The sequence below is a fragment of the Geotrypetes seraphini genome, chromosome 19 (assembly GCF_902459505.1).
Source record: "Geotrypetes seraphini chromosome 19, aGeoSer1.1, whole genome shotgun sequence".
Taxonomy (NCBI): domain Eukaryota; kingdom Metazoa; phylum Chordata; class Amphibia; order Gymnophiona; family Dermophiidae; genus Geotrypetes; species Geotrypetes seraphini.
The window spans coordinates 18,683,921-18,708,393 of record NC_047102.1 but is presented as its reverse complement, the minus strand read 5'-3'; the positions used below and the strand labels follow the sequence as shown (position 1 = coordinate 18,708,393).

Below are 24,473 nucleotides of genomic sequence, written 5' to 3'. Positions count from 1 at the left end.
AACCAGGTTGGGCTGGTGAAGGAGCTCCAGATCGTGTTGGCTCGGGGTGTAGGAATTCTTGAATTCAGTATTTTTGTGAGGTCGATGGTGGTTTGTGCTGAGGGAGGCTCTTGCAGTTTGTATTTTAGGTTGGAAATGGTGAGCGAGGGCATTGGCAGAGGTGTGATATCAGGTTTTTAATAGTCTGACTAGCTCTTTTGAGTCGAGGCCTTGCTGGTTTATTTGGGAGGAATAGTAGTTTTTGTATTCTCTTGATTTTTCTCGCCATTTCAGTTTGGTGTCTTCTCCTTTACTCACAATCCAGGCAGGTCCAGGCTGCAAGAACGATAGGGCTACCAAAATGGGAGCCCTGCTGGGTTTCACATTGTCCTTAGCACAACAAAAAAAAATTTTCCGGAGCTTATAAAATTCTGCTTAACCTCCCTCTATGCAATCTACACAATTTTCAGTCCTTTCTCCATTGCTATAGTTCTCAGACTCTCCTCAGCCACTTTTTCGGTAAACTGCCTCGAACCGAAAGGCTTTCGCGGTATATAAAGATTTATATTAAGTTAAATGATCACCAACTTTCCTCACCAGCAACTGCCTGTCTTGAGTCTACCAGGCAGAGTGTTTTCCTTTTTAACACCTAACCTTTTGAATAATTATCCTGACAGTTATGGACAGAAATGTCCTTTTAGGCCTTAAAATCTTCTGTCAAGACATTTAAGTGACTTTTGAGGATTTAGGCTTGAGATCACTTGACTGATCCAAGTGCTTGATCACTCAATGGCCTCTCATTTTCATCATTTTCAACTTGGGTCTCTTTTCTCCTATGTATAAGTTTATCTTTCCTAAGGAATACTGTAGTTCTTTTTTTCCCCAATATGTTTTATTAATTGTAAACTACTGTGTAGCAGTTATCAAATGCAAAAAAACTAAACAAACAATATGAGCCTGAAGGAGAGAGATCTACAGAGTATATACCCTGACAATGGTTTTTCTCTTATATTTCAAGTTTTTAACACCTATCTTTCAAAGTCTTTCTGTACCATTGTTCTGTCAGTAGGGGTCACCAGAGTTTGGTTTGGTCTGTTTATTTATATCCTGCCCTGGGTTACAAAATTACATTCAAAATCAACAATAAATACACAGAATAAATAAATACAAAGAATACAAGACACTATTAACAGCACAATGCAAAAATACAAACAATATAATACAAAGGTGAGCAGCACCTTACTGTCATCATCTCTTCCCTATTAACACAGTCTCATACCCTGTATTTCAACTGGCAAAAAAGATGCCACTTAAGCAATCTTAAAATTCTGTATGTTCTGTTGCCGACGAATGTACTCAGGGAGACTGTTCCATTCTCTAGGCCCTATACAATGGAATATACTAGCCCTACACATTGTTAACCTCAGCTGTTTTACAAATGGAATCTGCAGCTCTAATTGCTCTGCAGCTCAAAGTGGATGAGATGGAAAAAGTGGCAGAATGCAGCAGCTTCTTTCTGCAAGGCCCTTGAATAAGTCACCTCTGCACCACTCATTTACAGCAGGAAACTAGAATCAGAAGCTCAGTACTATGGCCCATCCTGAAATACTTTGCTTTTTATTATTATTATTACATAAGAACATAATAGGAGCCTTACTGGGTCAGGCCAATTGTCCATCTAGTTCAGTATCCTGTTTCCAGTGGCCAATCCAGGTCACAAATACCTGGCAGAAACCCAAATAGTAGCAATATTCCATGTCACAGATACCAGGGCAAGCAGTGACTTCCCCTATATGTCCGTCTCAATAGCAGACTATGGACTTTTCCTCCAGGAACTTGTCCAAACCTTTTTTTTTTTTGAGCTGAACTATTCATTGAGCAAAAAAAAATAAAAATAAATTTCCTCCTATTGGTTTTATTTCCATATAATTTCACCGAGTGTCCCCCTAATCTTCATAATTTATTTGAAGGAGTAAAAAAGAAAGATTCAGATTTACCCGTTCTACACCACTCAGGATTTTATAGAACTCAGTTGTTCAACTTCTTTAGCTTTCCTCATACAGGAAGAATTCCATCACCTTTATCATTTTGGTTGCTCTTCTTTGAAAATTTTCTAATTCAGCTACATCGTTTTTTGAGCTATGGCAACCAAGCTTGAATGCAATTCCAGATGAGGTTACACCATGGAGCGATACAGAGGCATTATAATATTCTTGGCCTATTCAGGCTTGTTAGCTTCTGCACATATAAGAGTCAGAAAACAAAAAAAATTAAGATAAGGAAGCTAAATACCACAGAACAGGGTTTCTGCAGAAAAAAAACTTTGTACTATTAGTTAAGAGCATGCCAAGTCAAACTTCCATATCAACTCTCAAAATACAGATTAAAAAAATAAAGTGAATTTGAAAGAAATGGGTTTGCAAAGAAGTTCACTTGTTCTACTTTTTATGGCAGGACTAGAAACTATAGAATCCTAATCAAACCAAGACAAGTCCACAAATTGATAAGCAAAATTATTCTGTTTAATAAATACACAAGAAGCCTAACTCTATAAAAAAAAAAAAATCCTAACAAATTATACAATTTAAAATATAGTCAAAATTTACAGATATAAATAAAGGAAAACTAAACACATTTTCTTGACCCAGGTACATAATTTGTCATAAACAAGAAAAGAAAAGCTGACAAAGAAAATGAATGCATTCAAGTTTTCTGCATGAGATGAGCCAAATAACAGTCCTGAACCCTGCCTCTAAGACAGATTCCTGCCTGAAGGTTGGGGATTGGATCATAATAGTAGGAGCCAAGAAAAATCAGAACAGCCAAGGTTTTATTATATAAAACCTGCCCTCTGTTCCCCACCCATATGAAGAATTGAATCAGAGGCACAGTTAGCAGCACTCTTATTCCTGCAATTATCTGGCACAACTCTAATTTACATGAAGTCTTAATACTGTGGTGAAAAAGACAGAAGACATCCCACGTGTACAGAGAGAAAATCAGAGAATCTTATTTAAAATCCACTTTTGTGCAAAATCTGCCTTCCAATTTTCTTTTTTTCTCCAGGACGGAATCAGAGAAGATCAACACTAATTAGCTTAAAAAATTTTTAAAACAGGATACTTATATTCAAATTTCCACAGTATCACATTTTGGGAGACTACATAAAGCAGCAAATCCAACATCACTAACCTAAAGAATCAATCAATTGGAAAACCCATAAATGAATACTGGGCAGCACTACATGCCCCTGGGGGGGTGGAGGCAAGGAAAAGTATTTTCTTTCATATTCGCAGAATAGCTTAACTAGAAACCTACTTTTCCAGAGATACTCCCATTATCTACAGGGCTTGCTATGGAGCCCAGTAAGCAGAAAGTGTGTAAATACTATACCCCACCCTCTCCTAAAATAATTTGATTGGCTAGTTTACAGCAACCTTTTAAACTAGCCAATCAAAAAAATTTTTTATATATATATATATATATATATATATATATACGTACACATACAAACATCAGATTTCAAGTTGAATTAGGAACTGTACAACCGGATAAGTCATGGCTGTAGAACAGTGAGAGAAGCTTTTTGTTGTCAATTTATAGTTTCAACTGGCTCAGAGATCTACTTTTGTGCTCAATCCTAGTTTTTAAAGCTTCATGGGTAACCGTTTGTTTTAACCTTAAAATCAGATGGCTAGTATGACAAGTTGATAAAAGGATGATTTAAACCAAAGTGGTAGGGAGTTCCCCTTAATCTGATTGGGACTCGGTTCTTATTGTATGGCATTTATATCTCTTGGTATAGAAATATGTACTCAACAGAAACCTGCTTCCAAATCTGACAACACAATCATAGTTATTCATGGAATTCTAAAGATCTTGCATTCTATAATTTAATTCAACCAGCTGTAATTTTTTACTAGTGCCAGTGGATTATTTCCCCCATGTAAGATGTAAGAAATAGCAACAAAAATACATTTTTCTGCCATCATGAAATACACCAACATAATTTATCATTTACAGATTACATTATTCTTGTTAGTTTTTGAAGATGTGTCACATCTTGGTAAATTTATTTAGAATAAAGATATGGTCCTAAACAAAGGCTTAAAAATTCAAGTTTGTACACAAATATACTAACAATCAACAAAATACAACTGTTAGAATAAAGCTACCCAAAGACTCCTGCTGCCAGACCACTGGAAATGGGTCAGTGTCCGATAACTACACTACTATCGCAAGAGGCAGTAACAAAAAATCAGAATTACCAACTAAAACATACTTTAAGATTCATCTGCCATTTTAAATCACCAAAAGCCGACAAGCAATATGTCAAGCACTCCGACATCCTGATGTGGGACAGAATAAGAAATTACCAAATCAGCATCTTATATTCAAAATGTTTTATATAGGAAGCCTAATAGGTTAGTTCTAGGTTAGGATTAGCATTAACTTGGGCTAAATGGAACAAAAACATGGACTTATCTGAGGACATGCAAAAATGGTAAATTGTTTACTCTGCCCCAGCAAATGAAGATGCATTTTCCTTGTCTGAATTACAAAAAAATTCAGAAAAAATACGAGTTGTCTCTCAAAACTCCCAACATTTGCAAATAAAGCAGCATAAGGAAAGAGGAGGAAATAGGTCTCATCTATTTACTCGTCACTTGGCGATAGAAGAAATGCTACTTTTAAATAACAAAAATCTTCACAAGTTAGTGTGAGAAGTGCCTTCCCAGTACAGGAGGCTCCAACATCCTCATTATACCACTTTTAAACCACTGAAAATTCTCTCAATAAAGGTGGCTCGGGACAGAACAGGGCTTCTATACCACTGCTGGGAATAAGCCAAATGCACTACAAACATTTCCATCATATTAATGATGTTCAAGTCTGACAGGGTCCAATTTACTAAGATCCAAGCAATAAGTTGTACAAGATACAATACATAAATACTAAATCTGCTCAAGCTTATTTGTGTCTTGTATCCCAACCATACAATTCTCTCTTTTTCAGTTTTTATTTATAAAAAGCAAACAAATTAAGTCTGGTTTTGGAATTACCTGTCTAATCGCTACCTTTTCCTCCTCATTTTAAATGCATTACGTTGGAACAACATGCTTGGGCTGCTACTTGGAAGATGGAGGAAATTTTTGTGACTGCCCATCATGATCGCTCTTTGGCCTGTAGGTCTACCTGCAGCGGTTGCCTCCCTGGGTTTTTTAGCAAATCACTGTCACTTACATAGTAACATAGTAGATGATGGCAGATAAAGACCCGAATGGTCCATCCACTCTCACCCATTTTGGTTGTTTATTCTTTGCTATGGAGCAAGATGATCAAATTAATAATTGTTATTTGTGTATCAGGCAGCAAAATCTTATAGGCATAAGAAGAATCTTATACTTTTAATTTTATCAAGGTGCAATTTTACAGCACTTTTCTTCCGCTGGTGTTAAAGAAAAGCTGAAGCTATAAGCAGAGAAGAATCTTGCTCCATGTGAGAAAAATTAGGATTCAGCACAATTTTCATTCAAACTTCTGTTTGAGTTTCTTCTGGAAGATGGCTGGCAGGATGGAGAGAACAGCAAGTACCATGAGAACAAATACAGAGTTCCAAGAAACCGCCTCCCCTGCTGTGGTCAGCTGATATAGCGTGGTTCCTGCTTTAATTGCTACAAACGATGGAGGTGCGACACCTATATAAGGGAACAAACAAAAAACATTGACTGAACTTTATGGCAGTGACAGTAGAAAAACTTTTTGTCAAGAGCTATCTTCAAATATCAACTTGATAAGTTTTGAAAGGTTGGCATTCACAAACGTTACACTTCAATGGTCCAGTAGCTCATTAGTAAAAAGTCTACAGAAGTGGAGGGAAAAAAAACAAATCTAGAACTTAAAAGTCCCCAATTTGTTTAGGTTTTAGAACTTATCTTAAAATATAGGATGTACAACAGAAGACAAACCGATTATGACCACCTGCCCTAATGAATGGTAACTTCCATCATAGCATTACTAGTCAGGAAATGTATTCTTCTTGCTGGACATTAAATAATGATAGATGAAGCAAGAAGTCAGTTTGACTGTGCAAGCTGATGGATCTTACTCCATTAGAAATTCCCTAGTCTGATTATTTTTCTTTAGTTTCCATCTTCTGGGGGGTTGTTTTTTGTTTTAAACAATCTTAAAAAAATAAATCAAGGCTTCTTTATAACAATAAAATAATTACTCTGAATAGGAAGAAAGCCATTCTAAACTAAACTAAACCTTAAGTTTATATACCGCATCTTCTCCACAGATGTAGAGCTCAGCACGGTTTACAAGAACTTAAATATAGGAAGAGCAGAATAAAGGGTTGGGGGGAAGAGAAAGGGTAGCGGATGCGTGAAGGGGAAGAGAAAATTACATTTTTGTGAAAAGCCAAGTTTTCAGGTGCTTACGGAATAGTTGGAGGGAGTTCAGGTTCCGTAGTGGGACAGTAAGATTGTTCCAAAGCTGTGTGAGGAGGGGTTTCCCCAGTTTACCCGCATAGATAATACCATGTAGAGAGGGGAAGGATAGTTTATGTTTTTGGGTGGGCCTGGTAGAGTCAGGACTCGAGGAGTTATAAGATAGTGGGATTGGGAGGGGGGAGGATGCCGTGAATGATCTTAAAAGCCAGGCAGGCACACTTGAAATGAACTCTGGAAATCACTGGGAGCCAGTGAAGTTTGGACAGAAGTGGGGAGACATGATCAGATTTGCGTTTTGCAAAGATCAACTTGGCCGCAGTGTTCTGGATTAGCTGGAGTCTTTGAAGATTTTTTTTTTGTTAAACTTAAATAGATGGCATTACAGTAGTCTAGTTTGGAGAGGATGATAGATTGGACAAGGACAGCAAAATGATGTTGGCGGAAGTAGGACCTTACTTTCCTCAGCAAGTGGAGGCTAAAAAAGCATGATTTTGCCAAGGAGTTGAGGTGGTCATTGAAGGAGAGGGAAGAATCGATGGTGATGCCTAGGACCTTGCTTGAAAACTCAAGCTGCAGAGTGTCGCCAGAGGGCAGTGAAAAGAGGGTGGGCAGGTGTTCTAATTTTGGGCCGAGCCAGAGTAGTTTTGTTTTAGACTCGTTCAGTTTCATCTGTACTGAGAAGGACCAGGAGTGAAGTCTTGTTATGCAAGCTGTAATGTTCTCGTGGAGGTTGGTGAGGTTCTGGTCAGTCTCAAGAAGGACGAGGATGTCATCAGCGTATATGTAGATTGTTTCGAGGGGAGATAGATGGAAGAATTTCAGAGAAGACATATAGATGTTAAAGAGAATAGGGGATAGGGGAGATCTCTGTGGGACTCCACAAGATGGTTTCCAAGGAACGGACATGGTGCCATTTGTGTTGACAGTGTAGGAACGGGAGCATACGAAGTTCGAGAACCACTGTAGGACGGTGGAGTCAATGCCTATCTCGGAAAGTTGATAGAGTAGAATATCGTGGTGGACTACATCGAAGGCTGCAGAGAGATCGAATTGCAATAGGACAGTGAACTTGTTTCGAGAATGTAATTGTTGCACCTTTGAAATTAAGGAGACTAGGAGGGATTCGGTGCTGAAGCTAGGTCGGAAGCCATATTGGTAGGGTAGGAGAATGGAGAATCTCTCTAGGTAAGATGAGAGCTGGGTAGAGATGACGGCCTCTAGCATTTTGGTCAGGAGAGGGATATTTGCTATAGGGCGGTAGTTAGATGGTAAAGAAGGGTCAAGATCAGCTTTTTTCAGTAGTGGGGACAAGGCAATATGTCCCATTTCTGTGGAGAACAGGCCCGGTAAAAAAGCAGAGTTTATAAGTCTGGTAAGGGAGGAGATGGCCTGCGCGGGAATGCTATCGTAGAGGTAGGAAGGGAAAGGATCCAGGACACATTTGCAGGATTTCAGTTTGAGGCAAAGCTTAGAGATCTGGGGTTCGGATACGAGTTCAAAGGCAGTCCAGGATCTATCTGCAGGGATAGGGTTGGAGTCGGTGGGTGCCAGAGAATTGTAAGAGACTGTTGGGGGAAAATTTAGCTAGGTCTGCGGATGGGGAGGAGGGGGGAACGGTGGAGTCGTGTTTAGAAGTTAAGTTGCGCCAGATGTTGAACAGTGTACTATTTTGGTTTTTTGATCTGGAAATTTTATCACCATAGAAATTCTTCCTTGCCTTTTTCAATACTGTGTTGTAGAACTTGATATTGTCTCTCCAGGATTGTCTGTCTGAAGGGGATTTAGATTTTTTCCATTTACGCTCCAGAGCTCTACATTTCTGCTTCAATTCCCTGTGGTATGGAAGATACCAGGGGGCCTTGCGGGAGTAGGAGATAGGTTTAGTAGATAAAGGGGCAAGAGCACAGTAGGTGGTCTCGGAAAGGATTACCCAGTTGTGCCAGTTGGATTCTGGGTCAATAGGTTTAGGAAAAGAGGGAAGTTTATTGAGAAATTGGGTCCAGAACAGTTCGCTTGTGATTTTTTTGCGGTAGGTAATATAGTTTGTGGCCCGGGGTGGATTGCCAAGGTGGGACATGAAAATGGGAAGGCAGAAAGAGCCTAAAAGGTGATCAGACCAGGGGACATGTTCCCAATGTGCCTCTTCGGCAGAAGTTTTGTGTTCGGTCAGTTCGAGGAAACTGATGATGTCTAGTGTATGCCCCTTTTCATGGGTAGGCGTAGGTACGGTGGGCGGGCGTAGGTACGGTGAAACCTAGGGAAGTGAGGAAGTTCTTGAATTCAGTTGCACCCTTGCTGGCGTTGTCATCTAGGTGGAGATTGATATCGCCAATGATCAATAGTCTCTGGAATTTTAGGAAGGCCCTTGTTAAGGTCTCGAGAACGAGTTCAGAGGATTTGCTCCAGGGGGTTGATGGCCGGTAAAGTAACAAGATACCTAATGGGTGGGGGTGAAATTCATCACTGATTGAACTTAAAAAACATGAATTCTAGAGAAGCATGGCTGCCCTTTTCAAGGAGATGAACATCGAAGAATGATTTATAGAGCAAAGCCAAGCCTCCTCCTTTTCGGTTGGTTCTGGGAGAGAAGAGGCCATGGTATCCAGGGGGGCAGAGTTCGTTTTGTGTGAATAAATTATCTTTTTCGATCCATGATTCTGTGATGCACAAGAAACCCGGATCGAAGTCTCCAAGTAAGTCTTTTAGTATTTGGGTCTTGTTGCGGACAGATCTGGCGTTACAGTAGTGTTGGAACTGGGGTGAGAGAGTCAGAGGTAAGGCTGGGTAGGTTGGCTGGAGGAGCAGGCTTTAGGGAGGCATAGTTGACTCCTCGGGGTTTTTTGAAGGGGTGGGTTCTAATGCGTACTAGTGCAGGGATTCTGAGGTCAGGGCAGGTGTTGCTGCAGTTTGTGGAGTTGAGTAGGTTGGGAGGGAGAGGTTTTTGGCAGTGTGAAGTGTTGGTGCATGAGCAAAGTAGGAGGAGAAGGAGCCAAGAAGGTGGCTTCATGGTGAGGTCAAAGGGAACAAGAGAGGGGAACCAAAGAAGCTGGAAAGACAGGATGGAGGGAGAACTGAGTTCAGGTGAGGAACTTAGTGAAACGGAGGGAAGACTAAAAACCGATGAAGACTTAGCACCAATTGTTCTAGTGAGAATACAAATGGAGGTGGAACTTGGCAATTTCTGCTGGTAAAATAAAAACAGAGGTGGAGCTTAGCAGAATTTGTTTTATGTAAGGATTTGGGCAGAGGTAGGCAATTATTATCTAGCTAAAGGAACGATTTGGTAACAGGTTCAATTCTTTATGCGCAAGTAGAGTCAGGCGAAGAAAGTAGGGTTGAGATGGTAATGGCTTCCTATTTCCTCAGCTCTGGAAAGCAGCTTTGGGGTAGTTTTTCGGTGGTCCTCAGACAGGCTATGGAGGGGTAGGAGCTGTAGAGGGCAGAGACAAGCACAGGCGGCTTAGGGGGGAGGAAGAAAGAATAGATGATCTTTGGTTCACAGGAGAATATGACTGAGGTTAAAAGCTAAATATTCTTGAAGCAAGGGAATATTTTATTTTATTTTTTAGGATTTTGCGCAGCTAGGACTGTCGGGAGGCGGAGTTCGACTCCCACGCCGTCCCGGAGGACTAGAGAAGGTAGGATGCGGTCACTCTCCGTAAAAATGGAAGTAAGGAAGAAGTAGAGAATTACAGGCCAGTAAGTCAGACTTCCGTTGTGAGCAAATTAACAGAAATACTTTTAAAGCAGAGAATGGTGAAGTTTCAGAAATCCAGTGGATTACAGGACCAGAGGCAATATGCATTCACTAGAGGTAGGTCTTGTCAGACAAATCTGATCAATTTCTTTGACTGAGTGACCAGAGAATTGGACAGAGGGAGTGCGCTAGATGTACTGTATTTAGATTTTAACAAAGCCTTTGACAGTGTTTCATACAGACATCTCATAAATAAACTGAGTGCCCTTGGGATAGGTTCCAAAGTGATGGGCTGGGTCAGGAACTGGTTGAGTGAAGGTGACAAGAGTGTAGTGATCAATGAAGATCACTCTGAGAAAAAGTATGTTACCAGTGGTATGCATCACGGTTCTGTTCTTAGGCCTATTCTTTTTAACATTTTTATAAAAAATATTGCTGAAGGACTGTCTGGTAAGATTAGCCTCTTTGCGGGTAACACAAAATCTGCAATAGTGTAGACACTCTGGATAGTGTGAATAACATGAAAAAATGACCTAGTTTTAGCTGCTGCTCTGCTGAAGTCATCTGTAAGATGACATTGCATAATTATCCATGTGGTGGTGCTCTTTGACAAATATATAGATGTACAAGATCCTTTATCTGAAATCCTTGGAACCATGTCGTATCGATACACCATGATCAAGCTTCTTCAATACCTCAATTTTCTATGCTGTTGACAAAAGAAACAGTTCCTTTTCAGCTTCTCATTGCCACCCTGAGGGAATCTGCAGTTTTATGCCATTTTTCCAGCCCTCCAACTTGAATTGTGCAGAAAACAGGAGAAACGCACATACCAGTGCTGGTTTAAGTATGTGTTGTATCAAATTTCATTTTTTACAGCTTTACAGAATTTCAGATAAAGGATCTTGTACCTGTATTACACACACAAAAATAAATAAAACCAAATCTTACCTAGGAAAGTGCCTAAGAAAAAGACACTCAATGGTACATTAATAACAGGAGATGTTATATTGATGAACCAATTTGGAAGAAACGGTGTTATTCGAAGAAATATTACATAGTTTATAAGATGTTCTCTGTGCCGCTCAACCTGCAAAAAAATAAATAAAATCAGTTTTGACCATTAAAAGTGCTTTAAAAAGAGATTAGGTTCTTACCTTGCTAATATCTTTTCTAGTAGATAGGTGGGTCAGACCAAGGGTCCATCAAGCCCAGTATCCCGTTCTCAAGGTAGCTAATCCAGGTCACTAGTACCTGGCCAAAACCCAAAGAGTAGCAATATTCCATGCTACAAATCCAGGGCAAGCAGTGGCTTCCTCCCAATGTCTCTCTTAATAACAAACTATAGACTTTTCCTCCAAGAAACTGTCCAACCCTTTCCTAAAACCAGTTACGCTATCTGTTCTTACTACAACCTCTGGCAATGTGTTCAGGAGCTTAACTATTCTCCGAGTGAAAAAATTTTTCCTCCTATCGAGTATTCCCTAGTCTTTGTAATTTTTGATGGAGTGAAAAATCGATCCACTCGTACCCATTCTATTCCACTCAAGATTTTGGAGACTTCAATCATAATTCATCTCGGCCATCTCTTTTCCAAACTGAAAAGCCCCAACCATTTTAGTCTTTCCTCATATGAGAGGCGTTCCATCCCCTTTATCATCTTGGTTGCTCTTCTTTGAACCTTTTCTAGCATCACTATCTCTTTCTTGAGAAAAGGATACCAAAACTGAATGCAATAATCCAGAGGAGGTTGCACCATGGAGCGATACAGGGGCATTATAACATTCTTAGTCTTGTTAACTATCTCTTTTTTTAATTCCTAGGATCCTGTTTGCTTTTTTGGCCACCGCCACACATTGAGCAGAAGGTTTCATCGTAATGTCTACGATGACACCTGGATCCTTTTCATGGGCGCAACCCCCAAGGTGGACCCTAGTATCCAGTAACTGTGATTCGGGTTATTCTTCCCAATGTGCATCACTTTGCATTTGTCCACATTAAATTTCATCTGCCACTTGGATGCCCAGTCTTTCAGTTTCCTAAGGTCTGCCTGCAATTTCTCACAATCCGCATGCGTTTTAACAACTTTGAACAGTCTAATGTCATCTGCAAATTTAATCACCGCACTTGTCATTTCAATTTCTAGGTCATTTATAAATAAGTTAAATAGCACCGGTCCCAGTACAGACCCCTGCAGCACCCCCTGTCTACTCTCCTCCATTGATAAAAATGGCCATTTAACCCTACCCTCTGTTTTCTATCCAATAATAAATTCCTAATCCACAACTGAACTTTTGTCACCCATCCCTTGATGCTTTAATTTTCTCAGGAGCCTCTCATGAGGAACTTTATCAAAAGCATTCTGAAAATCTAGATACACTATATCAACCGGATCACCTTTATCCACAAGTTTATTCACACCTTCAAAGAAGTCAAGCAAACTGGTGAGGCAAGATCTCTTGCGGCTGAACCCATGCTGACTCCGTCTCACTAAATCATGTTTGTCTAGACATGTTCCACAATTTTATTTTTTATAATTGTTTCCACCATTTTGCCTGTGGATGGTGCAATCCTTTGGAGACCCAAGGAGAGATGTGGTTTGGAACCTAGAGATTTGTTCCCATATCTCCAAGCGAAGGACTATATTCAGAAGGCTGGGATTCTTTTACATTTTTCCTTAAAATCTTGATAGGAATAAGAAACCACAATTGAACCACTTAAAATTTTACTCTAGTTGCCTGATTGATAAGACAAAGTTCTTTCAAGAAATCTTTTATATACAAACCACAAGTGTGGTGATCAGTTTCAGAAAGTCTAAAATCAAGTTTTATTATTAGGATTTTATATACCGCCTATCAAGATTATCTAAGCGGTTTTACAATCAGGTACTCAAGCATTTTCCCTATCTGTCCCAGTGAGCTCACAATCTATCTAATGTACCTGGGGCTATGGAGGATTAAGCGACTTGCCCAGAGTCACAAGGAGCAGCGCGGGGTTTGAACCCACAACCCCAGGGACCTGAGGCTGTAGCTTCAACCACTGCGCCACACACTCCTCATGTAGCACGGTGCATAACCAAACAATGTTTTATAACTTATGCAAGCAAATTTGAAAAGTATCCTTGCCTCAACTAGGAGCCAATGTAGTTTTTGATAGTAAGATGTTATGTGTTCAGATTTTTTCAGGTTAAATTAAACGAACTGCAATGGTTTGAATAAGCACAGTTACTTACCGTAACAGGTGTTATCCAGGGACAGCAGGCATATATTCTCACATGTGGGTGACGTCATCTACGGAGCCCCGATGTGGAAGCATTTTCAAGCAAACTTGATTGAAGATTTAAGTTTGCTCTGCTGCTCCACGCATGCGTGCCTTCCTGCTCCACTAGGGGGCGCATCCCCTCGTGGTCTCCAGTTCATTTAACTAGCAAAGAAGCCAACCTCGGGGAGGTGGGCGGGTTGTGAGAATATATGCCTGCTGTCCCTGGATAACACCTGTTACGGTAAGTAACTGTGCTTTATCCCAGGACAAGCAGGCATGATATTCTCACATGTGGGTGACCTCCAAGCTAACTGAAAAGGGATGGAGGGAAGTTGGCAATTTAGGCAAATAGATTTCGCAAAATCGATTGGCCGAACCGGCCATCGCTCCTGGACAGAGAGTCCAGACAGTAATGGGAGGTGAAAGTATGAACCGAAGACCACGTGGCAGCCTTGCAGATTTCCTCAATAGGTGTGGACCTGAGGAACGCTACGGAGGCTGCCATCGCTCGGACCTTGTGTCCTGTTACTCGACCATGCAGTGCGAGACCAGCCTGAGCGTAGCAGAAGGAGATGCAATCGGCCAACCAGTTGGACAAGGTGCGCTTGGAGACTGGGTGACCTAACCGGTTTGAGTCGAAGGACAAAAACAATTGTGGGACTTTCCGGTGTGGTTGAGTGCGTTGGAGGTAGAAGGCCAACGCTCTCTTACAGTCCAGAGTGTGGAGTGCCACCTCTCCGGGATGAGAGTGGGGCTTGGGAAAAAACACAGGTAGACAATGGACTGATTGAGATGAAAATCAGACACTACTTTAGGTAAGAACTTTGGATGAGTGCGGAGTACCACCTTGTCGTGATGGAATACCGTGAAGGGTGGGTACGCCACTAGAGCTTGTAGCTCACTAACCCGCCGAGCGGAAGTGAGCGCAAGCAGGAAAATCACCTTCCAAGTGAGGAACTTTGGATGGCATTTGTCTAGGGGCTCAAATGGAGGTTTCATTAGTTGAGCCAGAACCACATTAAGGTCCCAAACCACCGGAGGAGGTTTGAGAGGAGGGTGGACATTCAGAAGACCCTTCATGAAGCGAGAGACTAGGGGGTGGAGCGAGAGGGCTTTCCCTTCCAGGGGCTGATGGAAGGCTGCAATCGCACTGAGGTGTACTCGAATGGAGTTGGTCTTTAGGCCAGAGTGAGATAATTGAAGTAAATAGTCAAGGACCAGGGGGACGGGGACCGACACCGGGTCCTGGCTGTGAGAGGAGCACCAGGCTGAGAATCTGGTCCACTTTTGGGAGTAGCAGGTTCTCTTTGAGGTCTTTCTAGAGGCCTCCAATATCTCCTTGACTGATTGAGACACGGGGAGAGAAGTCAGGGGGAAAGAAACCAAGCATTCAGATGAAGAGATTGAAGATTGGGATGTAACAGCGAACCCTGACCCTGTGATAGTAGAGAGGGAAACCGAGGCAGAGGCAGTGGATCTCTGACACTGAGTTGAAGTAGAAGGGAAAACCAAGGCTGGCGTGGCCAGCAAGGAGCAATCAGAATCAGGGTGGCTTGTACTGTTTTCAGGTGGACAAGCGTCCGCAGGATCAGAGGAAACGGCGGGAATGCGTACAGGAACCTTCCCTCCCAGTCGAGGAGGAAGGCGTCGGCCTCGAGCCGGTCCGGGGAGTACATCCGGGAGCAGAAGAGAGGCAGTTTGTGATTGTGGGGGGATGCGAACAGATCTATTTGAGGTGTCCCCCACTGTTTGAACACCTGTCGTAGGGTTTGAGAGTGCAGTGACCACTCGTGTGGCTGGAGGAGGCGGCTGAGTCTGTCCGCCAGACAGTTTTGTTCTCCTTGTATGTACACCGCTCGAAGGAAGGTGTTGTTGGAGATTGCCCATTTCCAGAGGCGCAGGGCTTCCCGACAGAGGGACCAAGACCCTGTTCCTCCTTGTTTGTTTACATAGTACATTGCTACCTGGTTGTCGGTTCGGATGAGGACCACCCGGTCGTGGAGCAGATGTTGAAAAGCTACAGCTGCGAGATAGATTGATGTGACAACGGCGGTCTTCCGCTGACCACATCCCCTGCGTGCGTAGGCCGACCAGATGGGCTCCCCAAGCGTACTCTGACGAGTCCGTGGTGAGAACCTTGCTGTGATGAGGGGCAAGGAAGAGTAAACCTTTGGAAAGATTTGAAGAGTCGGCCCACCAGCGGAGCAATCTTTGCAAGGAAGGAGTCACTGTCACGGGACGGTCGGTCGGGTCCCGGTCTTGACGCCATGGAGAGGCCAGGGTCCATTGAGGGATTCTCAGATGGAGGCGGGCGAAGGGTGTGACATGGACGGTGGAGGCCATGTGGCCTAGGAGAGTCATCATCTGTCGAGCTGATACCGAGGTCAGCAGAGAGATCCTTCGACTCAGACTTACTAACGCCTCTAGGCGCGGAGGGGCGAGGAAGGAACGGAGACGAACCGTATCCAGCGTGGCCCCGATGAACTGTAGGGACTGCGAGGGGCGTAGTTGGGATTTTGGGAAGTTTATTTCGAACCCCAGACTTTGTAGGTAGGTAATAGTTTGTTGGGTCGCTGAGATAACCCCTTCCCTGGACGGGGCTTTGATCAGCCAGTCGTTCAGGTAGGGGAATACCTGGAGGCCCTGGGAACGTAAGGTTGCTGCGACCACCACGAGGCACTTGGTGAAGACCCGAGGTGATGATGCTAGGCCGAAGGGGAGGACTCGGTATTGTAGGTGCCAGTCCCCTACCTGAAAACACAAGAAATTGCAATGAGCGGGGTGTACTGGGACATGTGTGTACGCCTCCTTCAGATCGAGGGAGCAGAGCCAGTCGCCCTCGTCGATCAGGGGGTAGAGGGTCGGTAGGGAAAGCATCCAAAATTTTTCCCGTACTAGAAATTTGTTGAGGCGTCTCAAGTCTAGTATTGGGCGTAGGTCTCCCGTTTTTTTCAGTACCAGGAAGTAACGGGAGTAGAAGCCCTTCCCCCGTTGGTCGGGGGGAACCTCCTCCACTGCCCTGAGGCGAAGCAGGTCTCGAGCCTCGGAGAGGAGTAGGGGTAGCTGCGTCCGGTTGGGAGGGCAATTCCTTGGGGGGTTGTCCAGAGAAATGGCCCGAAAGTTGAGAGAGTATCCTGATGAGATCACGCCAAGGACCCATGCGTCCGACGTGACTTGTTCCCAGCGAGGGTAAAAGGCTTTGAGGCGGCCCCCGATGGGAAGGAGGCCTGGGACTATGGCGGAGGGGGCCCGCCCCCTTCCGCGAGTCCCATCAAAAGGACGGGGATGGTTTGGAAGTCGCAGGCGGTTGGGACTTGGGCATGGCCCGGTGGTGGGCTTGCGGACGCCTGGGTGGAGGCCGCGAGAAGGGAGGGGTGGATTTTTGTGGGTAGCGGCGTGGAGGGGCCCTGAATGGCCTGGGCGCGGGCAGTTTAGGTTTTTGCCGGACGAGGGAGGCAAACGAGCGTTCGCGTTCGGAGAGGCGTTTTGTAGCCGCCTCGATCGTGTCGTCGAACAGTTCTTTTCCCACGCAGGGTAGGTTAGCCAACCGGTCCTGTAAGTTGGGGTCCATGTCGACCAGGCGCAGCCAAGCTAGTCGGCGCATGGCGATAGCAAAGGCTGCCTCTCTGGAGGAGAGTTCGAAGCCATCGTAGGACGCGTGGAATAGTTGGAGGCGCAGGTTGGAGAGGGACTCTAAAAGCAGGCCAAACGCTCCTTGGCGGGAGGCCGGTAGGTCAGTCTCAAAGGTTCTCAATAGTCCAATGAGGTGTTTGAGGTAGGATGTGAAGGTGAAAGTGTAGCTTTGCACCCTAGAGGCCATCATGGCATTTTGATATAGTCTCCTGCCGAACTTGTCTAGGGTACGGCCTTCTCGGCCTGGGGGGACCGCGGCTGAGACCCGGGATGGGTGGGCCTTTTTCAAGGAGGATTCTACTAGCAGCGACTGGTGGGAGAGCTGTGGTTGTTCGAATCCCAGGTAGGGTACTGTGCGGTACTTGGCCTCCATTTTGGAGGGTATGGCTGTGACCATGTAGGGGGTCTCCAGGTTCCTGAAGAAGGCCTGTTGGAGTACCGGGTTAGGCGGTAAGCGGAGGGACTCTCTGGGCAGTGATGGCATATCCAGCTCCGCTAGGTATTCCTTAGAGTATCTGGAGTCGGACTGGAGGTCTAAGTCCAAAGCGTGGCCCATGTCCTGGACAAAGCGAGTGAAGGATGGGCGAGATGTTCCCGAGGCCCCGTGCGGGGTCGGTGAACGAGACCTCCGTCGGGTGGAGAAGGATGGGGAGGCTTCCCTCGAGTTTCGAGGTTCCTGCTCCGATCCACGTTCCAAGACCGGGGAAGTACTGTGAAAGTGTTCCGGGGTCGTAGATCTCCGACGTCTCGAGGAGCCCCTCGGAGACGATGTCGGGGTTTGAGGTACCGATCGGTGTCGAATCGGTGACCTCGACCCGGACTCCCTCGGTGAAGACCTACAACCTCGGGTCGGAGTCCCGGTCCGAGGGGGAGTTCGGATGCGCGGGTTGGAGAGTGATAACTCAGCCACCCTTAGCGGTCCCGTACGAGGTGTAGGTGAACGGCCTCGTAGAGTGGGGGAACCCCGGGCCTTCTTGGAGGTACGGCGGTTCGAGGTTTCTGTCGTTTTAGCACGACGTTTTGCACTGCGGCGGTCTGTGGATGGAGAGCGCCTCGGGTGCCTCGGTGAGGAGTCCGAGGAGGATGGAATGCGGCGAAGCTTGCGCGCTTTTCTTCGAGGTGGCTCGACGCGAGGCTCAGGCTGGTCTGGCACATGCGGGGTCGAGGTCGAGGCCGGTTGCAAATGGGCCATTGCAGCGGACAGCTCCGACGAGATCATCGCTCGGAGTAGGTCCTGGAATATGGGCATGGACAGCATCGAGGGCATGTCCACTGCCTCGGTGCACTCCACCGGGGGCGACCTCGTATCAGAGTATTCCCGTGTGGTGGAGGCACAGCCCGAAGGCTTGGAGGGCTTTGCCGGGGCTGTAAGCATGGGACTTCCGCCATGCGTCGCCGGTGTCCCCGAGGCCGGTTTCTTTGCTGGTACAGAACCTGAAGAGGGGACTTACCCGGAGCCGAGGTTTTCTGTTGTCCCGAGGACTTCGGGTTCGAGTCTCGAGGCGATGCCGAGGTATTCGAGGTCAAGGCCGGGGCCGACCTCGAGGCCGAGGTAGAGGGTTGGTCCGGGGCGAAAAGAACCGCCATGCGGGCTTTCCTTCGACGGAGGGCCCGGTTCTGGAAAGTAGCGCACTGGGGGCAGGAGTCGGTTAATGAGCGGCCCCCAGGCAGAGGATGCACCGGCGATGCTGTTCTGTGATGGAAAGAAGCCGCTCGCACCGGGAGCACTTTTTAAAGCCGGTCAAAGGCCGGGACATAGAATCAAAACTGGCCGCGGCTCAAATAGCCACGCGGCCACGGGGACCCGGAAGCCTCCGGGTCAGTGAAAAACGAAGCAGGAACAGTTGAAACAAGAAAAAAAACTCGCGCACAGCGACTAAATCGAGAAAAACAAGAAAAAATCGCGGTGCTAGAAGGCAGTTGGGGCAGAGCCTGAAAAAACACGACTTCTAGGCTCAGCGGAAAATTTTGAACTGGAGACCACGAGGGGATGCGCCCCCTAGTGGAGCAGGAAGGCACGCATGCGTGGAGCAGCAGAGCAAACTTAAATCTTCAATCAAGTTTGCTTGAAAATGCTTCCGCATCGGGGCTCCGTAGATGACGTCACCCACATGTGAGAATATCATGCCTGCTTGTCCTGGGATAAACTCTCATCCTCCTAATAGTTTTATTGTAGGAACCCAGCTAAATATTGCAGATTTGGACCGGACAATAACCCAAGATGAATGGGACATGACCTGGAAGCATGCCGCCATGCTTGGCTTAGCCACTGTGATGGTGGAAAATGGGTACAAAGCATTGCTGCACTGGTACTACACCCCTATTTTCCTAGCAAAACTATGGAGGGCGGATGGGTAGTGTTGGTGGGGTTGCAGGCTCTCGGGTACTTATTTTACATGTGGTGAGATTGTAGAATGGCTTGGGGGTTCTGGATCTCAGTATTTCGACCTTGTCATTTATTCTGCGTGGGGCTCTTGAACCCTCCATTGGGTTAGTATTTCTGAACCATTATGATACTATTTGGGAGAAGGGGGAAGTCTACTTCACTAAACTGTTCCTAACGGTGGCCCACCTGGTGCTGGCGGCCAGTTGGAAACAGTCTGCTGCTCCAGATATGCAATTAATGCTGACTGGACAACTGGTACTCTCTGTATAGGCTGATGGCCTTAAGTATCACAGGATGAGGAGCTTTATTAGAAAATGGCAAAGCTATGCAGAGTGGAAGAAAACTGTACAATGAAGATGATTTTTGTGGGATCTTGGGGGGAGAGGAGGAGACAATGTTGCTGGTTGCTTTATGCACCATAATGGTCATCTTGTATATGATGCCTTTTTGTTCTATTGTTCTGTTTCTTGAGTTTCTGAATGCTTTGTTCTGTATGTACCTTAGCAAAAAAATAAAAGCTATTAAGTTAAAAAATAAAATAAAAGGCCTCATTATATAACACCAGCAGACAGCTTTGAGGTGACAGGAGTACTGTAGTTTGTGTTTTGTTAGTCAAGAAATCCACAACCACAGTCCAGCACAACTGAATTTCCAAGCAGGTCCACCAAATATCAGAAGCCTGAGAGTACATAAAATGCAAGCGCTCAGGAGTATAGTTATCGGCGAGTTAAAACTTTAAACATTCTCCTGAATCGAACTTCCGGTGACGTCACGATCCGAGATGGAGGGGTAGGGACTTTGCTCTGACTCTCCTCTCTAAAGAGCAAAACTTTCCCGTAGCGGGACGCTGCAATCGGTGCGCCCGAGGTAGGACGAGTGTGGGGGAAGCCTGGGGCTCTTGCGGGATGCCGACGAAAAAACGAGTGGAGCCCGGCAGAGCGACGGAGCGCGGCGGTGAGCAGGGAGGCCTCCGCCACGTGCGTGGGACCTCGGGCATGTCCGCGCGCGAGTCGGGAGACAGCGCGTCGGAAGAGGAGTCTGAGCGCGGTGCTTCCCCGAGGCTACGGCGAGCTGGGTCGGCGGCGGCTGTGACAAAAGCCGACCTGAAACTGTGGGCCCCTGAAATTAAAGAGGAGGTGGCGGCTGTAAAAGGTAAAATCAAAGAGGCCGTAAAGGAGATAAGGCAGGACTTTGCAGACTTGCTGGGCAGAGTGGAGGACAATGAAAAACGCTTGGGGGAGCAAGAAGAGACGGTTCAGGGACTCACAACGCAGGTGAAGGCAGTCCAAAAAGATCTTCTAGACTGCTGTGCCCAAGTGGAGGACCTGGAAAATAGGTCCCGAAGGAATAATGTCCGGATCCGGGGAGTCCCAGAAACAGCTGAGTATGGGGACGCGGCAGCTGTGGTGCAGGAGCTCAGCCGGTTCCTGCTGGCGGATGGGGGGGCCCCTGACAACACTACTGGGGGCCTGAGAGTGGATAGGGCGCACCGAACCCTGGGTCCGAAGACTGGGGATTACCCGAGAGATATTATTGCTTGTATCCACCACTTCCCCGATAAGGATCGTCTGGTGAAGAAAGCTAGAGACTTGGGTGTTATCTCCTGGAAGAATTTGAAAGTGGAGATATTTCAAGATCTCTCGAGTATAACTTTGCAGAAGAGGAGGGAGTTTCGCCCGCTGCTGGAGGTGTTGAAGCAGAATAACTTGAGATATAGATGGCTGTTCCCGTTTGGTCTGCTGGTTACTTTCAATGGAGTGCATAAGAGGGTGACGACCGTGGCGGAGCTGCAGGCGATGCTTTTGAAGGAGGGCCTGGTGAAAATGGGAGATGCTGTTTTGAGCAAAGTGGCGGCGCAGAAGTTGGAGCGGTATCAGTGGAAAGCGGTGCCCCAGAGACGGAGAGGACGGCAGAGCGTTCGACAAGAGGGAGGAGCAGACGAGCTGAGGGCTGCTGCGGCCCCGATCACCTGAGCGGCTGGCGGAGGGCGGTGGCGCTTCTGTGTTAATGGGTCCTGGACTTTGCTGCTGATCTAGTGGTGACTTTGGGAGTGTGACTGGGGATGGTCTGGGGAGTGCTTGGGGGGGGACATGGTGAGTGTGAGGTGTGGATGTGGGGACGGGAGGTATCACGAAGGTGACATGGGGGGGAGGTGAAGTCACTTGAAGTCTTGGAGGGAGGGAGGAGAATGGGAGAGCGGGTTTGGTGGGGAGGGGGGAAGGGAGAGTTGGGGAGGAGGGGAGAGGAGGGAGGGAGGGTGGGACTGGGAGGGGGGGGGAATGGGTTACATAGAGAGCAGATGGGGGGAGAGGCAGGGGTGATGGGAGCGATGTCTTTAGTGGGGGATGGGGGGGGATAATATGCTTAGATTGGGCAGTTTGAATGTTAAGGGGCTTAACATGCCACGTAAACGGCAATTGTTGTTGAAAGAAATTAAGCGCCTACGTTTTGATATCTGTTTTGTTCAAGAAACTCATTTTGTAAAAGCTGGGGAAAAGTTGGTACAGTTTCGGGAATATCCAGTGAGGGTTTGGGCCTCCAATAGGGTGGAGCGGAAAAAGGCGGGGGTGGGGATTTTGTTCTCCCATAAGTTGCGGGTGGTCCCAGACAAGGAATGGAGGGATGAAGGTGGGAGGTGGCTTATCTGGACTGGTACTATTGATGGAACTCGGGTAACATTGGTTAATTTATATGCACCGAATTCTCAGCAGGGTCACTTTTTTGATCTCCTCCTGTCTAAAATCCTGTCGGTTAAGGTGGGGCCTGTGGTGGTGGGAGGGGACTTTAATTTGGTTCTTAATCCAGAGTGGGATTCCACGGGCAAGGGGGGTGATAGACTTAAGAAGGATAGAAATTGTCTGAAGAGATTTCTGGAAGTCCTTAATGTGGAGGATGGGTGGCGGGTCCAACATTGGATGGGCCGGGACTACACGTTCTATTCCCCTGTACATGAGGTATACACTCGCATCGATCTGGTATGTGTGGATAAAGGGTGGGGGGGTAGAGTGATAGATACCAAGATCGATACCATTGGATGGTCAGACCATGCCCCGCTATGGGTGGATCTGAAATGGGGAGGACCTCGGGGGGGAGATACGTATTGGAGATTGAACGATGCCCTGCTGGGAGATCCGAAAATAGTGCAAAAGTTGGAAACGGGGATATATGATTTCTTAGAGTTTAACAATGTGGATCAGTTCTCCCCTATGACGATCTGGGAAAGTCTAAAAGGGGTGTTAAGGGGGGAATTGATTTCTATAGCTGCTTATAAGAAAAAATCCCGGCAGCAGGAGGAATTGCAGCTCCGGGAGACGCTCCGCACTCTGGTGGATCAACATAAGAGGGGACAGGGGGACCCGCAGTTGAGGCTTAGGCTTCAGGAAACCCGGATGGCCCTTGGGAAGCTGGAAGATGAGGTGATTAAGTTTAATCTTGAGAAAGTGAAGCTTAAATATTTTGAATCGGGAAATCGGGCTAGCAAACTTTTGGCTCAAAGGGTCAAACTGAAGCAGTCTAGGAGTAATATTTTGGCTATTAAGGAGCGCGATGGTACGGTAATTACTGATGAGGTAGGCATTCAGCGGCGGTTTCGGGAGTTTTACCAGGAGCTTTATACCCCAGAGCTTAAGGGCTCGGAGGTGGAGAGCCAAGCATATTTGAGGGATTTGGGACTGCCTACCCTATCTAGCTCGGATGCACTGGGGCTGGAGAGGGATATCACGGTGGAGGAGGTGTTGCATGTTATTAGACATTTGAAGCCGGGAAAGTCCCCCGGACTAGACGGGTTTACAGGGCTGTTCTATAAGAAACTTTCTCCTCTGGTTGCACCCCTGCTAACTAGATTATTTAATTCTCTGAAAGAGGGAGAGCGTTTGCCTTTCTATATGCGCCTGGCAGGGATTACGATACTTCCTAAGCCAGGGAAAGATGTGTCCTTGTGTGGCAGCTATAGACCTATCTCTCTATTAGGGATAGATACCAAAATCCTGGCCCGTATTCTGGCAGATAGGATGGCGACTCATATGCCGGACCTGATCCACCCGGATCAGGTGGGGTTCATTGGGGGGCGTCAGGCGGCTGATGGTATAAGGCGGGTGTTGAACTTGGTGTGGGAGGCTCGTAGATCAGGATCTCCGTGGGTGGCGGTGGCGGTGGATGCCGAAAAGGCGTTCGACAGGGTGGATTGGACGTTTATGGAGGCGGTTCTACGCCAGATGGGCTTCGGGTCGCGTTTTATTTCTTGGATTCTCACGTTATACCACAACCCGATGGCATGTGTCAAAGTTAATGGGGTCTACTCCAAGCCCTTTGAATTGCATCGAGGGACGAGGCAGGGGTGCCCGCTTTCTCCTCTGTTGTTTGCTTTGGTGATCGAGCCTTTAGCTCAAAGTATCCGTTTGTCTAGGCTTGTGAAGGGGGTGCGGGTGCAGGGGGAGGAACATAAACTGTCCCTTTTCGCGGATGATATTTTGGCAATAGTGGAGGGGTCGGAGAGGTCGCTTTTGGCTTTGCGGGATTTGATGCGAGACTATGGGCGGATTTCAGGCTTTAAAGCTAATCTGTCTAAGACGGAGATCTTGAATATTTCGGTACCAGTGGCGGAGGCCCTGGACCTGCAAAAGGGGGTACCCTTCCGGTGGGTGACGGGCCCTATTAAATACCTGGGGATATGGCTGGGGGTGGAGTGGGATACCCTGTTCCGCCTTAATTATCTCCCTTTGGGAGAGATGGTGCGACGGGATCTGGATAGATGGGACCCTCTGTACCTTTCCTGGATGGGCAGAATGGAGGTGGTGCGTATGATGGTCCTGCCCAGATTCCTTTACCTATTTCAAGTGCTTCCGGTTGAAATCCCTAGGGCCTATTTTATTCGTTGGCATAGGATGCTTTTGCATTTTATATGGAGGGGCAGGCGTCCTCGGGTGGCGAGATATGCCATGTTCAAATTTAAGGAGGAGGGGGGATTGGGATTACCCAATTTGGAACTGTACTATAGGGCGGCGCAGCTTAGGGCGGTTGTGGACTGGCATGCGAACCCAGCTAAACTGTGGGTTCAGGTGGA

General features: G+C 46.3%; 1 protein-coding gene across 2 annotated transcripts in view; it reads right to left on the bottom strand.

Annotated features, from left to right (window-relative positions):
* Positions 1 to 2,500: 2,500 nt before the first annotated feature.
* Positions 2,501 to 24,473, bottom strand: part of TMEM41B (transmembrane protein 41B) — a 40,208-nt gene continuing 18,235 nt past the window's right edge. The window contains exons 6-7 of one of the 2 annotated variants that reach the window (XM_033927919.1): positions 11,083 to 11,221; positions 2,501 to 5,678 (exon numbers count right to left, since the gene is read on the bottom strand). In XM_033927919.1, the coding sequence (XP_033783810.1) occupies positions 5,509 to 5,678; positions 11,083 to 11,221 (309 nt within the window). In that variant the 3' untranslated portion in view covers positions 2,501 to 5,508. The remainder of the gene's footprint in view (positions 5,679 to 11,082; positions 11,222 to 24,473) is intronic. The other variant, XM_033927918.1, reaches the window with a different exon arrangement.